Source organism: Marmota monax, unplaced genomic scaffold (genome assembly GCF_021218885.2).
Source record: "Marmota monax isolate L192 unplaced genomic scaffold, Marmota_monax_Labrador192_F-V1.1 WCK01_AAM20220418_F8-fsc00028, whole genome shotgun sequence".
NCBI classification, from domain to species: Eukaryota; Metazoa; Chordata; class Mammalia; order Rodentia; family Sciuridae; genus Marmota; species Marmota monax.
Window position 1 is genome coordinate 14,194,084 of NW_026694779.1, and position 16,162 is coordinate 14,210,245.

Genomic DNA, 16,162 nt, shown 5'->3' on the forward strand with positions numbered 1-16,162 from the left:
GTGGTCCAGAGCCCCTGAGTTCAAACCCCGGTACCCCCCCGACCCCAAAAAAAGATCGTGAGTTCAGAGCTAGCCTCAGTAACTCAGTGAGACCCTTTCCCTAAATAAAATATTGAAAAAGAGCTGGGGATGTGGTTCAGTGGTTAACTGCGCCTGGGTTCAATCCCTGGTACCACACACACACAAAAGTTTCAAATTGAGATGTATTCCATTTCTGTCTCCTCCCCAAATCCTCCTCCCACACCAAGCCCTGCACCCCCCAACCTCTTCTCCATCTCCATCGCTTCTCCTGTACCGGAAATCTACATCGGTGCCATCAGTCCCACGGGTCGCTGTATTCTGAGCCTGGCTTCCTTCATTTCAGAGAGTGCATTTGGGATCTGTGCATGTCGCCTGGGGCCAGGCCAGCAGTTGGTTCCTTTTAATCGCTCAGTAGTACTCCATGGCGTGGATGTACCACGATGTGCTGTCGTTCGCCAGCCGGAGGGCGTCTGGGTTGTTTCCAAGTTTGGGCGCCCACGAGGAAAGCCACGGCAAGTGTCTGCTGCAGGGTTCTGCGTGAACATATGCCTCCGCTTCTCTTGGTAGATCCCTAGGAGTGGGATTGCTGGCTCATATGGTAAGTGTATGTTTAACTTGATAAGAAACTGCCAAAGTGCTTTTCCAGAGGAAATGTACCATATTGCACTCCCCCTGGCAATGTGGGAGGGTTGCCCCAGTGCCTCCCCAGCACTTGGCATGGACAGGTTTTTTGATTTCAGCCATTCCGACACGCAGAGACACCACCTCGCTGTGGTTGTGCGCGTGTGTGCTCCCTACTGAACAGGGCTGCCGGGCCTGGTTTCATGTGGTCACACGTCTATCTTTGGGGGAAATGTCCGTTCACAACCTTGGCCTGCGTTTCCTGAGGCTGCTGGCCTTCTTCCTGTCCAGTTCAAGTTCTTCTGACGTTTTGGACATGAGTGCTTCATCAGGTACGTGTTCTGTGAATATTCTGACCCTCCCCGCCCCCCCCGAGTCTTTGACCTGGCTCTTCATTTTCTTAACACTGTCTTTCAAAGAGAAGTTTTCAGTTCTGATGAAGCCTAAACTTTTTTTTTTTTTTCCATGTATCAGTTTTTTTGGTGTCATTCTTAAGTAAATCTTTTTTTTTGGGGGGGAGGGGTTAGGGTTAGGGTTAGAACCCAGGGGTGCTTAACCACTGAGCCACATCCCCAGCCCTTTTTTATTATTATTATTTTTTATTTTAACACAGGGTCTTGCTAAGTTGCTTAGGTCCTTGCTAAGTTCCTGAGGCTGGCTTTGAACTTGCGATCCTCCTGCCTCAGCTTCCTGAGCTGCTGGGATCACAGGTGTGTGCCCCTGTGCCTGGCGCCTATGAAATCTTTGCCTACACAAGCCCATGAAGGTTTTCTCTCAATATTTTCTTCCGGAAGTTTTAAGGGTGTACACTTAGGTCTATGATGTCGTTTAAGTTTTGCAAATGGTGGGCAACGGGGACCCAGGACAATTGGAATTGATATTTCCTGCTGCGGAAGAGGCAGGTCCATAAAACTCCACGTTCCGGATGAGCATGTGCACAGGTGACACTGCAACTGGTTCCCTGACATGCTGGTCCGGGAAGCTGGCCTCTCTGCTTCCTTAGGAATCCCTCCTGTCTGCAGCATCCCTCTCCAGAGTCCACCCACGGCAGCCCGTGTGTGTCCTTAGGGAAACCAAGTGGTTAGATGCTCCAAGAAGCAATTTTCTCTCTTAAACCACCGAAGCAGCGTTCACGCAAAGCAGCGCGTTAATTCTCACCAATTAGGGTGCAAAGCCTGACTTCCCCAGCTCCTGCCCGCCGTGGGTGACCTCTCTGGTCATCCTGAGATCCGGTTTTCTGCTCAGTCACACCAGCTCTGAAAGTTCCCTCAAAGTCATTGACATCTTGGTCCCCTGGAAACATCAAGGATGACGTCGGTGAGGGGAGAGGACCAAGGCACAGCTGTCAACTGTCGATTTGGCTGATTGAGGACATATTAAGAGAGGCACATGGGTTGTGGGGGACACATTCAGACCACCGCGGTGATTAATGCCACCTCTCCATTAAAGACAGGATGTTGTGAATTGGAAGGAGATAACCTCAGAGTGAAAAATACTGTTTCCCAAGAATCAGTTGTTGGTAATTTACTGGGTCAAAGCATTCCTTTATTCACTCCTGATTTTCCTCCTTTCGCTGCAAATTAGTGAGAGCCTAGCGCATGGTACAGGACTCAGACCCTCTGGAGAAGCAGGGGTGCGGCTTGTTTCTCTGTCCTAAGGACAGAGTCTCAGGCGTGGTGGGTGAGCAGGGCTCCTGCCTGGGGGTGGCAATGTTCATTTGAAGGCAGGAGGCCGCTGAGCTGGACACTCTGCAAACCCTTCCTCTGGCATGCACAGGGCTCCTGAGCCAAAGGAAGGAAGGAGGCCCACCCACACTGACCCTCCTGGCCCTGTTCCCCAGCCATTTCAAAGGACCCTCCCCTACCTCCCATTCCCCGGGGTCTGCCTCTCCCAGCTCTGCAGGCAGCCCCAGGTGGAGGTGCCTCTTGGTGAGCCCTGAGTGGTTCCCAGGCACTCGGGGGACAGCTCTCTCACCTAACTCAGGCTCGTTCTCTTGCCACAGGGCCTAGCCAGGGCTGCCCCTCCAGCCTCGCCTCTCCTCCCGAGCCTTAGCCACAGCCGGGAGCCTTAGCTGCCCAGAGCTCTGGCCTGGTCTTCTCCTGGGCAGCCTTCGCTTTTCCAGGGAACGAACATAGCCCTACCCTCCCTCTCTTTGCATCCCCTCACCTGGCATCTGGTTGGCCTCTGTAGCAACTTGGGAGGCTGAGGCAGGAGGGCCGCAGGTTTGAGGCCAGCCTAAAATGAGCGAGGCCCTGAGCAACTTAGGGAGACTCTGTCCAAAATAAAATAAATAAATAAATAAATAAAAAAGGGCCAGGATGTGGCTCAGTGTGGTTAAGTGCACCTGGGCTCTATCCCCAGAATGCCCCCTCTACCAAACAGCCCACCAAAAGCAAATGAATGGTGACAGGGAGAGGCAAGATTGGAGCCCACAGGAGCTGTCACCTCTTACTTGTCCCCCCCTCCTAACTGGTGCATGGCAACACCTTGGGACAACCTGGGGAATCTGGTTGGTCTCTGAACTTGCCACCAGGTTCATCTTGACATTCCCGTCTGTGCAGCTGTAGGTGTCCTCTGCTATCCCCGGTGGCACACACACTCTTTCAGAAGAGTCCCATCGGCCGGCCAGGCCCCTAAGTAGGTAAACCAGGAGGAGACCATCGACATTCACCTCCAACCTCTGAACCCAATCAGGGCCTCTACAGTTCCGGCCGCAGGGTGATCTGTGGACCTGATCAAGTTCCTGGTGACTAGCTCTGTATTCTGGAACCTCTCTTTCCCTTAGTATCTGTATTTTAAAAGATGATTTATTTTCTGGAAAGTTAACAGAGACAAAGGAGGGAGACTGAAAAAAGTCAACGTCCTATGGACAGATAAATCGTGGTGTAACTGAAACGGGACTCCACACACTTAATTAAGCAAACAAAGAAGAATGAATGGCGGATATAGGCGACAGCCTGGATGGATATCACGTTGAGGTGCCTGGCCGTGGGTATGGCACTCTGGAGCCGAGGCTGGAACAGTGGGCAGCTCAGGGGGAGGATGAAAACGGCTTCTACTTTCACCTGGATGGTGGATTCACGGGTGTCACAATACGCACCAAGCCACAGGATGATTTGTGTATTTTACTTTTTCTTTTGGTACTACACTCCACCCCAGTCCTTCTTATTTTTGAGACAGGGTCTTGCTAAGTTGCTGAGTCTCCTGGATCCTGCCATCTTCCAGGCTCAGCCTCCCAACTTGCTGGGATCCCGGGCCTGCCCTGCCGCATCCGGCTTGTGTATTTTACTTTACAAATAATAATAACAAAGTCATTCTCCTTTCCGCGAAGGATTGACTACGGGTTTTCTCCCCGAGGCCACTCCTCCAGTGGTTTCTTTCTTTTTATTTTGAGGCTCAGGGGATCGAACCCAGGCCCTCATGCCTCCTAGGCAGCCTCTACCACTGAAGTGCCTCCTCGTCCTCCAGGGGCATTTCCTCATGCCCAGTACCTTCCCACCCCAGGGGCAGAGTCCTGGGAGCATGCCACGCAGACGCCAGAGGCCAGGGCAGCAGGCACTGGGCCATGGCTCTGTTCCTTGGCTTCTATGGCCCCTCTGCCCCAAGGGATCCAGCCTCCCTCTTCCTCCTCTCCTCCTGAGGAGGCAGCTGAGCAGGCGGCCGGGAGGTTGCTGACCCTTGTTAAACAGGCTGCTCCTCCTGGCCCTCCTGGGTGTGCCTGCCTGCCTGGAGAGGACATCGAGTGCTGATCAAGCTTATCGTGGTCACACTGCCTCCCTCTTTTACTCTCTCCCTTCTGATCCCTGGACTGATCCTAGGACTTCCTGCTTCCTGGGTTCTCGGCCTCTCCCGGCGTACCCTCCGCGGGCCAGTCTTGATAACGACCCACTGTGTGTGTCCACGGGGCCTAGGCCCGTCTTATCTGCCTCCCGCACCGCACCCAGCCACCACCTCCTGCACATCCTGTGGTCCCGTGCCTCCCCCACCTGGGGCTTGGGCCCGGCCTCCGCGACCTCTGCCTCTGGGGTCTGGCCCCTAGCCTCTCCCCGGCGGCCCTGGGCAGACGTCCCTTCCCGAGTCACGTCGGCCAGGCTGGCGCGATCCGGAGCGGGGCAAAGTGAGGGGCTCGCCCGTTCCCACCCCCCGAGGTGCACGGACAGGGCCCAGGCGCGGATCTGCGCGCTTCCCACCCATTGTGTCTCTGAATTCTCGAAACCTCCGTAGGAGGAGGGTTACGAGCCTCATTTTGGAGGCGAGGAGCTGCGGCACAAGGTTGGAAGGCAGGCATGTGGTCGCCAGGATCTGAACGGCAACTTCTCGGGGGAAACGCCCTATTTAGGCTCGGGGGAGTCGGAGGGGGAGCCGACGGCCCGCAGCCCGGGGTCTGGCCTGGGGCATTAGTTGCACCACACCCTCTCTGCAGAGTTCCCTCCCGCGACCCGGCCGCCGTCTCCACCCGAGGCCGGGACTTTGGAGGCGGCGGCTCCGGAGCTCCGCGTGGCAGAGGAGCACAAGTGCGTCCGGGCACGCGGGCCAGAGGAGGCCCTGCCGGCCGCCGGGGAGCTGCAAGCCTCGAGGCGCGGCGAGCGGCGCGGCTGTTGCCAGCCCCCGCGGCGCGCGCAAACTGCGCACAACTACTTCTCGGGCGCCGCTCGGGGGGTCGGGGGCTGGGCGGCTGCCCCGCGGGGCGGCCGTGCCAGAGCCCCGCCGCCGGTTGCCCGCCCCCGGGCGCGGCCACGTGCGCCCCGCCGGGCTCGCACGCTCCGCCGCGCCGGGCGGCTAAGGCCCCCGGCAGGCACGCGCGCCCCCCGCGCGCACACGCTCCCGGGCACGCACGCCGCCGGCCGGCTCACGTCCGCCACGCCCCGCCTCCCCCGCGCCCCGCCCCCGCCCCCGCGGCGCCGGCCGCCGCGCTCCCATTGGCCACCCGGCGCGTGACGCGCGGCGCCGGCCCCGCCCCTCGTCAGTCACTCGGCGGAGGCGGCGCTGGCGGGGACTAGTCTCGTCCGGAGACTGGCGGCGGCGGCGGCGGCGGCCGAGCTCGAGCCCCGGCGGCTGAGGGCGGGCGGGCGCGGGGGAGGGAGGGGGGCCGGTCCGCGACGACTCCCGGGCGGCGTTTCTCCTGCGGGCGGCGGCGGCGGCGGCGGCGGGGGGGGCTGGGCGCAGCCCGTCCATGACCATGGGCGACAAGAAGAGCCCGACCAGGTACCTGCTGGGCGCCGCTGGCGGAAGGGAGGCCGGGGCGGCGGGGGCCGGCGGCGACTAGGCCCGAGCGGCGCGCGCGGGGAGGCGCGGCTAAGATGGAGACCGGCGGGCGGCGGCGGCGCTCCGCGCGGGCCGGGGCCGTGCGCGCCGCAGCCATGGCGGCTCCTCCTCAGCCGCCCTCCGCCGCCGCCGCTCCTCCCAGACAAAGGAGATTTGCCCAGGTGGGGAGGAGGCGGCGCGGGCGGGCGGGCGGCGGCGGCGGCCCGCGCCCCGCCGCGCCGCCCCGCGCCCCCTGGACGCGCCGCCCGCCCGCCGCGGCCTCCGGTCGGCCGCGGGTGCGCGAGGCCCCCGGCCGGGCTGGCGGCCGCGCGGGGTGGGCGGGGGGCGCCGCGAAGTTTGCCGCGCCGGATTCCTGCGGCACCGCGCCGCTCACGCGCGCCTGTGTTTTGCTGTGCCCTGTCCCCGCTCGCGCAGGCCGAAGAGGCAAGCCAAGCCCGCCGCGGACGAGGGCTTCTGGGACTGCAGCGTGTGCACCTTCAGGAACAGCGCCGAAGCCTTCAAATGCAGCATCTGCGACGTGCGGAAAGGCACCTCCACCAGGTACGCGGCGCCCGGCCCCCTTTGTCGGGCACTGGGCTTTAAAAAAATTTTTTTGGGGGGGTGGGGGGGGAGGGCGGCGAGCTGTACTTTTCTGCCCCGGCTCCAACTTGTTGATCGCGGCTTTTCCTGCGCCCTGGGGGTGGGCGACGGGTTTGGGGTCGTGTGTCTTCGGCGTTGGGTGCAGTGCCTCGTGTTCCCGGGATGATTTATGGGAAGGAATTTTCCCAGGTTTTCGTCTTATTTCATACAGACGCCGGGGTTGACACTTGTATCCTTTTGGCTTATTGGTGTTGGCTCGGAAAGAGAGGAAGCAGTGCTCTTGCTATGGATTGTAGGACATGAGACCTTTTTTTAAAAAAATTTTTTATTTTTTTAAAATTTCTTCCATGTGCAGAATGGTTTTAATTTGCCTGTCCTGAGTTATTTTCCTCTTCTTTGGGAAATTTAATGGTGGTAGTACAGAAAGGCTGGTTGTGCTTTTCTTGTTGGAGCTGCAAATGTCTGTTATTTTCTTGCACTTGAAAATAGACGTTGGGGGTATGATAAAGAAAGTGCATGTTTTGGAAGGCTGAGTTGTCAGGTTTTTTTTTTTTTTTTTCTCTTTCACCTGCATGATTAGCTTATGCAGAGTGGTGATGGGGTTTTGCAAAATGTGAAGTGAATGGAATGACTATTTTGAAGTTTGTGTTTTAAGCTTCATTGTGATGAAAATAATGTTGGTTGAAAGAATTCCTTTTCATGTAAATGAAGGTGGTAGACTGTATGGTACCAACGGAGTAGAACTACTCTGGATCCCCTGGGAGGAAATGTCAAGACTGATTTTGTGGTCTTCCGGTCATCCTTAAACTTTTATCTGGAATTTCAGTCGTGTTTGAAGTGAAACTGTTCTTGGTATCATTTAATGGGCAGGCGTTGGGGTGTGTGTCAAAGGAAGACATTCAGTTCTTGGTGTATGCTTTAGAACTTAAAGTCGGTGGCCAGGAGTCTCATTGCACTAGCTACCTGTTTTTGATTGGTGGTGTTCCAATGTGTCTGTGTAGTAGTGCTCCAACTGGATGTAGTTATTTGAATGTGTCGTGTTGAGGGTTCCTTGCTGTGTTTATACCTGGGATTAAATAGGATACTGGACAATCTAAAAGCATGTAAGTGGGGTTATTTTGTCCAATTGCCGGTAGAACTATTCTGTGATTTCCACTAACTCTTAAGTAATGAAACTCCTCAATAAAAATAGTATAGAACTTGAGGAAGATATTTCCCCATAAGTAGTTTTCCTAAAAGTAAATTCATGTCAACTTTTTGTATCATCATAGATTTACTTAAAATTCATCATAGGTTTACTTAAAATTAAAAAACAAAACCTTTATTCATGGTTTCATGGATTTTGTTTTGCTATCTAAAATAGGGGATTCCATCAGATGGCATGAAACTTTAGAAACATATTTGTTACTTAAACAATAGTGATTGTGTATTATTTATGAGTAATGTTTTTTACATGTAGAATCCCTCAGAGGCCAAACCTCTTTATTGTGGTTTTGCTTTGAGTGTTACTGTAGATGGTGTTCAAGTAAATGATAGGAAACTCCTAAGAACTTGAGAATCTCACTGGTGAATAGAAACTTAAGCCAAACTCAAAAGTTTACATCTGATTTATTGCTGGGAATAATTATCTCATAATGAAATGCATTTCAGTTTCTGCAGAAAAGTTTTTTAAAAACCTGACTCATCAGGTTTTTGGAAGCACGTGGAAGGTTTTGACTTTAAAGAATAAAGTTTTTTTTAGGGCCACAGATGATGACAGTGAAATTCAGTTTTTAACAAATACTATGAAATATTTCAGAGTAAGTTCAGGCAAAGTTGCTTGTAGTACCTTTATGGATCCTCAGGCAGTTTTTTTGATGTCTGTCATTGAGTAGTATTTGAACATACATTTCACATGTCTGAGGACTTGAACTCTCACCAAGTTGTGATACTCTTATTTGACTGAGATTTCTTTGACTTTGGTTATTATCACTATTTTAGTGTTTTAGATCTTTGCAGAAGGCATTAATCAGAATTCAGTTAACACCTTGGCTTTCCTCAATTACGGATGGGCGTCGTGTGGGGACAGTGAGTTTTTGATGGGTTTCATCTTGTCCTTCTGTGCATTAGCTTGGTTAATTTCTCTGTGATACTTGCCACTGCGCTGTTTTTTCTTGGGTCTTTTTTTTGGTACCTCACAGGTTTGATATGAACCTGACGTTTTCTGTCTTGTCTGGTATTAATCAGACTTGGTATTGACGGCAGTACAAAACTTTTTTTTTTTTTTCCTTTTTCTTTCTTTTCCAGTCTGGGGGGGATTGAAGCCAGGACCTTGCACATACTAGACAAATGCCCTACCCCTGAGCTACAACCCAGCCCTGTTGTTGAGTTTTGGAACTGGGTAATAGGCAAAAATCAGGGATTTTAGAACAATTTGTTGACTGACATAGAAATTGTTTTAGCTGTATTTTAACAGCCTAGTTGTCTAGCCCATGGTTATTTTGAAGTTTTTGGTCATTCTTTTCTTTATTGTCAGTGTCATCTACCAGTCAGTCTGGGAGAACAGCTTTGAATTAGTGGGAGCCCAGCAGTGAACAGAACTCTATTTGCCCTATGAAGACAGAGTTGATATTCCTAAATATGATTAGGAAAATACTGCCACTCTTCCTAGGCTGTGGAAGATACTGTTGAAGGCATTGGGTAGGAGAGGGACATGTGTAAAGGATGGCAAGACATGTATCCAGATGACTGTAATTCAACTTGTAAAGACTCTGAGAGGCAATAAAAAATGGGATTGAAGCAGTCTGGCTTGGGGAATCAATCACATGGTTCCCTTCCCCCCCTTCTTTTGGACAACTAGAATTGATTTCTCTAGAATCACCTGCCAGCTTTACACTGTTATTGCCATGTGCATCAGTTGTTTTTAATTCTGTAGGTATAATCATGAAGGTGATTCAGAGTGAGGACTTCTTTTCTTTTTTGGGGGGAGCAGAATGAAAGGGAGATAAAAAGGTCGTAAGGAATATGCTAAGGTCCTAAGGAATTTGTAATAGTCCCCTTGGAAGGCTCAGGGGCAATGGAGATACATGTTTTAGATGTATTATTAATTACGTGTTGGGTCTCTGGTTCTTTTATGCAATTTTTTCCCAAGCACACTATCCCACTCTCTAGCCCTTGGTCATTATTTGTTTTAAAATCTTTTTTGAGGTCCTGCTTGGTGATGCACACCCGTCATCAGAAGGGACCAAGTTGGAGGCTAACCTCAGCAACTTTGCTGGATGCTGCCTCATGATAAAAGGACTGCGAATGTGGTTCAGTGGTAAAGCACCCTTGAGTTCAATCCCCAATATAAAACAACAACAGCGAACCCATAAACTTTTGTTAAGGTGTAATTTACATATAGCATTCGTCCATTGCTAATGCTGCAATTAATTTTTTTTTTTTGTCATTTTAAAGAGTTGTGATGTCATCACCACAGTGTAGTTTAGAACCTTTCATCACCTAAGCTGGTTACCTTATGCCTATTCTCTGATAGAAAGTCTCTGATCCTGGAGCATGGAGGAGTCAGGGGCCGCCAGAGAGTTGCTTCGCAGTGCTGCTGGATGGAAAATAAAGAGGGGGGTTCAGTGTTAAGAGAGGTGGCAGGTGGGTAGGAAGAGAATCCTATCCCTTCCTATGTGATCGCTGTAGTAGTGCTTCTCTTCCTGCTTTGACAGACACACAAAAAGAAGATGCTGCCTTAAGAGAGGAAGGGAAGCAAAGCTGGATGTTGGGATCTGCCTAACTGTTCTCTTAAGCTGCACTTGCAGGTGTCTGGTAGTCACTTCCTAGACTGGTGAAGAAGCATTTTGCTTTTGTGGTCTTATGACTGTGAGTGCAGTGTTGTCTTTAAAATAAAAATTACCAAAACATTGCTCCATGTTCTTATTAATGAATGTTTCTTTGCTAATAGGGCTGTAATTTTTGTTTTCAACTGCTGTTTATGTTGCATTCACTTGAAAAATTAGAAAAGTTTTGTTTTGGCTAATTGCCACAGATTTAGAACTTTGCTCTTATGATGTTGAATTGAAATCATGCTTTATTTAATTCCTGATCATTTGACAACTGCACCTCTGAAAAGTTCACTGTTTTGGGAGCCTTTATAGACAAGTAGAAGCGAGGATTCCTGACTTTGGCTAGTGCTGTGGTGTGGGAATAAATAACTTGCTTTAAAAAAAAGCTGGTACTGGGCTGGGGATGTGGCTCAAGTGGTATTGCGCTCGCCTAGCATGCGTGCGGCCCGGGTTCCATCCTCAGCACCACATACAAACAAAGATGTTATGTCCGCCAAGAATAACTAAGAAATAAATATTAAGAAATTATCTCTTAAAAAAAAAAAAGCTGGTACTCAGGATATTGGAGTGCAGGGAGAGGCAGCAGCAGTGTTGTGTGTGGTTTTTCTTGTTCTAGACTCCCTGATTCTTTGCATTTGTACTTTTGGAATCTTCCCCCCTTAAATGCAGGTACCTTGCCAACTCAAAACAGGTAATTATGAACTGTTGCAGACTTTTTGTGGGAAAACACAACTTAGTTATGACTTTTGCTGGAAGCTTTGTAAGGGTGTCACCTGGTGATGCTTTTTAGGAAGGAAACCCCCGAAAGAGGAGGAGGTACCTGCACTGGGACAGAGGAAGGCCAGGCTAACAGTGCTTCCTGAGGATCCAAACCGTGGCTTTACACCTTAGGTACTTGGTTTTGTTATGTTTGTCTTTTACAGGAATACTCCATAAAATACATGGAAAAATTGCCTCTGTCTTCGAAATCATCAAACCTTATCAAACCTTTCAACCTCAGAGCTGGTACAAAAGCTGGTACGGTTTCAAAGATTACTCTTACCCAGGAATGGAGTGATAATTTATTTTGTGTTTGCTGTTGCATTGGACTTAACTGATTTATTGGTACTGACTTGATCCTGTGTGTACTTGATGACCTTAAAGTAAATTACCTGGGTAGTTGTGGTCATTTGACATGTTTTTATTGAGCATACCGCCATCTGGGCTCTGGGTATGCAGTGGTGTAAAGACAGAGAAGGTCTCTATCCTCATGGGATTTGAAATACTGTGGAGAGGAAGAGAAGAAAAGCAAGTGGACAGAAAAATGAGATAACTTCAGTTGGCCACAAGTGCCGTGAAGCAATTGGTAGGATTAGGAACTGTGGAGTGAGGAAGACCAGGCAGAGGCCTCCTGTGGACCAGTGTTGAGGTATGCATTTTCACTGTTAGGAAATGGGCTACTTTTATTTGATGCTTGAGGATAATTAAGGTGTAGTTTTACCTGTGCAGGTTAGCTCATTTCGTAGAGCTGCAGTATTGGTGCAGAACCTACTAAAGTGAGTTGCATGCTGTAGACTAAGCTCAGACTAACCAGTTTCTGTTAGTCATTGAGTTGGGAGGGTGTGAACAGATTCATTTATGTATTATTTACATGGCATACATTGGTTGTGTACTTCAGTAGGTGTGAAGAAACTGTAAGATTTAGAAAATTGTCAAGCAACCGTAGTTATTTTTTTTTTTAAGTTGTAGATGGACACAATATCTTTGTTTTTATTTGTTTATTTTTATGTGGTGCCGAGAACGAATCCAGGGCCTCACATGTGTGAGGCAAGTGCTCTACCATAGAGCTACAACCCCTGCCCCGTAGTTTGTTTATTTTTCATTTTTTTAGAGAGTTTTTTGAATTGAAGGTGCATGTATTGTGAGTTTAAAGATTTGCTGCTCTTTCACAAGGTGATTGTGTGTTTGTAACTGGGACCAGATTCTGCATCAGATTCTTAAAGAGAACATTCCCAGAAGCCCTTGTACTCTGCCACCTGCCCCTGCTCTCCTGACTTGTAGCACAGGAGATAAGGCTTTGCTTGTTTTTGAATTCTCTTTGAATGGAATCTTAAGAGTATAAACAGTGTGGTTCTGGCTTCTTTCAGTCATAGTGGTGTTTGCAAGACTCCTATCTGTTGTGTGCAGTTCTGATTTTCCCAGTTTTATCCCTAAGAATCTCTTAACGCTCAGCTCTTGGTATGCAGACCCTTGTTTACACATTGTAGAGGGAGGACCCCTCCCGCCCTCTTCACTTACCTACCTCAGCAGTTGCCGCCTCCTGGCAGCACAGCACCCAGTGTGAGAGAAGTGGGGCCTGGTGTGTAAGACTTTCCAGTGGTCATAAAGGGAGTCAGTCATGGCCTTTCGTCAGTAGTATGTTCATCAGTCACTTCAGTTTTAAGGCATTGGTTAAATAAGTGGGAAACTCCTGCTTTCAGGGAACTTAACAAACTTGTTGGAAAGTTAGTGCATAAGAAGATGGCCAGTGGTGGATAGCACCCTGGATGTGAGTGGTGCAGTGAGAGTGGAGCGAGTTGAATCCAAGGTAGAGACAGACAGTGCCTTTTTTTTTTTTTTTTTTTTTTTTTAAAGTAAGTGCTTTTTGAAAGAGGGCAGAGAGAAACTTTGGGCCTCCCTGATTCTTGCATGTCAGATTTGTTCTGTAGGCAGATATAAGTTACTTAGTTCTTTGCCCCCTCCTCTCCTGTACCTTCATCACTCTATTCAGATGACATCATCCACACTTTTTTACTTCTCCCGTGTCTGCCCAGGTACTACTTACCATCCACCCATCACTACCTCTGCCTGTGTACATAGGGTTAGGAAAGCCACTGCGTCCTGGGTTTCTTACTTGGGCTACTTAAAGACAGTTCTTACCCCACAGGTTGAAAAGCTGAGTTAATGTAAAAGTGTTTTCTCAAATGCCAACCAGAACATTCCAGTTCCTGGTTAAAATTATGACCTGGTTCTCATTGTCTTTAGGATAGAATTCAAATCCTGAGTATCACGAAGAGCTTTGGGATTGGGTTCCTTCCTCTGTCTTTGTTTAGAATTTCTGGGAGCAGCCCACCACTACCTCATTTGCCCTCCACACACCCAGTATGGTGTGTTCTGAGTGTGGACTGTGGGGTCTCACTTGCATGCCTTCATGCTCTTCTGTGGTTTCTTTTGAAATGCCCTCCCTTCCTTCCTAGATTGAACTCAGGGGCACTGGACCACTGAGCCACATCCCCAGCCCTATTCTGTATTTTATTTAGAGACAGGGTCTCACTGAGTTGCTTAGGGCCTCGCCTTTGTTGAGGCTGGCTTTGAACTTGAGATCCTCCTGCTTCAGCCTCCCTAGCTCCTGGGATTTCAGGCATGTGCCTCCATGCCTGGCTTTTTCCTTTCTTCTTGTGTCCTGACTAGATGTCTCTCTGTCCTCTCTCAGGCCTCAGGAAGCCTTTCTTTCCCCTGCAGTCATGCATATCTCTGTCATAACACTTGGAACTATATTTATGGGATCTTCAGTGTGCTTCTGTTGTGTTGTCTCATCTTGAGGGCAGGACTTTTCTTTTGTATCTTTATTTTCCTATGTTTATTACAATGCCTGGCACTTGGTAGGGGTTCAGTAAATACGTACTGTACAGAATAAATGAAGACTGTAAGAAAAGAGTTCCAGAAAGAATTCTAATACTGTGGGGGGGGATGTACCGCCCATCCCAACTTTTGGGGAGGCTGGGGTGGGAGCACACATTGAGCTCACAAATTGGAGCCCTGCTTGGGCAATATAGTGAGACCCTGTCTCTCTCACCCCCCATCCCCCCAAAAGTTCTATTAAACGTTCTTATATATTAGAGCTGTCATCTTGTGTGTTTGTTTAATGTGACTGGGTTAGGCACAGGTGGTCTTTATGAAGTCTGGGTAGTATTCCTGTTTTTCTGGTTTTGTTTTCTAAACAAGTACTTGAAATTAAAACAGGATTACAGATGCAGGGGCTGTAGACTGTGCATTTAACTCACTTCCTAGAGTGGGGTTTTTGAACTTCAGATCATTGGTGTGTTTACCTAAGTAACATTAATTGTGAAAAGCCTTATTTCTGGTTGTCCAGTTCATGGTGTCAGTAGCCAGAAATCACGTTGGAAAGTCTGGTTGGTAATAATGAAGCAAGGGATTGATCGTGTGGTACAAAACCTATTTTGGCGGGTACTAAGGAACTAAAGTTGTATGTTTGTAAACTGTCACCTTAAGGGGACTTAAAAATGTTTACAAAACATACTAAGTAGTGTTGGAAATGTTGTGCTCTTGTTCTGCCCTAATAACTTCACTTGATAGCTGGACCCTTTGTGCATGATAGTTGGACCTTGGACACTGTGGACGCTACCATCTGTCAAGTAATTTGGATTATTTCTGTTAAGTTGAAGTCTTGACTCATGCAATTCATTCATTTTTTTAGCTGTATTTTCATTTCCGTATAGTTAATTGACAAAAACAGTCAAATGTTGCCAAAATGAATTCTGAGTAAAGGTAATGCAGATGTACCACTGTACTACTCAGAAATCATGAGAGTTTGATGCTACTATCTCCTCTGCTTTCCTTCCTCTGTTTAAATTATCCTGTGGTTGTGAAGAGAAACTAGCAGAAGGGATATGTTTAGAAAAAAAAGTGTCTTAAAACTTTCCAAAATATTTCTCTCTACAATTTAAGAGCACTAGCAATACAGACGAAGAGAAACTTTGGCAGATTTTAGAGGGGGCAAGAAATGAAGAGTGGCATCCGCCAGTTTCAGCAGCATATTGGGTCTTCCACAGGGCATGGTGGTTAGTCATGGCTACAGTGAACCTGGTGACTGCTTTCTTCTAAGAACAGATGAGATGTCACACGAGGGTTTATAGCTACCCTCTTCATGCTTTTATAAAACTAAAGCTGATTTAATATCATAAATGCTGCAAGAGTGGTCAAAGTCATAAGAAGAAGGAATTCAACTTCTTTCAGCCAAAGACAAGACAGTTTACTGGTGCACATGGCCAGTAACGAGGAGGTCCATATCCATTTGGACTCAGGGAATCAAAGGAAGAACTACAAGAATCAGGTCTGCTGTCACTCGCCCAGTCCCTGGGTCACTCTTTGTTGCCTAGAGGTGGGGATTCTGTGACCAAGCCACCTTACTTGTCTTCAGGGTGCGGGAGCTGGGACACTTGCTAGGTGGATGGACATTCCCACCCCAGCTGAGCGCAGGTCCTCCAGGGTGGGAGCTGGGTTCCATTTATCTTGTATCAGCCTGGCATCTTTGTGAACTATTTGTGTATTTTTATTGTATGGGTAAAGGAATTAGGAATATCAGTGAAGGCTGGTTAGAACCTAAAGAAGGTAATGTTCCATAGGTTATTTTATTTTGTAGTTACATTTGGTAAATGATTCCTTGTCCTTTGTTTTGGTTATGAAGGTAACACATTTATTTTAGGAAGTATGGGGACAAAACAAAAAAATATAAACATTACTCATAATCCTGCCATTGATAAATATTTTTGTTTATTGAGTAATTTATTTATTCAGGCGACTACAAATATCTGAGTGATGGCAGTTGAGTTTCTAAAGCAGTAGGTATTCCATGTGGGATATTTCACATCAGGCTATGTGTGATGTGAAACAAATTAAGTCTGATTTGAAGACTTCTGATCTGGTTCAGTCTGGATTCTTTAAGGGAGAAGAAGTTCGTGAACATTTTACAATTTTAGGATTTCTTATTTGTAGAGAGCAAAGCAGGAATTAATTTTTTTTCTAGATCGTTTCATTTTGGGGGGAAAACTGAATAGTAAATTCTTAATTCAAAGGCATACTAATTTTGTCCAAACCCTTCATTA

General features: G+C 48.5%; 1 protein-coding gene across 1 annotated transcript in view; it reads left to right on the forward strand.

Moving 5' to 3' along the window:
• The first annotated feature begins 5,743 nt into the window (after positions 1 to 5,743).
• Rybp (RING1 and YY1 binding protein) overlaps positions 5,744 to 16,162 on the forward strand; it is a 69,671-nt gene continuing 59,252 nt past the window's right edge. Inside the window, exons 1-2 of the mRNA XM_046425666.1 lie at positions 5,744 to 5,847; positions 6,322 to 6,447. Of these exons, the coding sequence (XP_046281622.1) occupies positions 5,816 to 5,847; positions 6,322 to 6,447 (158 nt within the window). The 5' untranslated portion in view covers positions 5,744 to 5,815. The remainder of the gene's footprint in view (positions 5,848 to 6,321; positions 6,448 to 16,162) is intronic.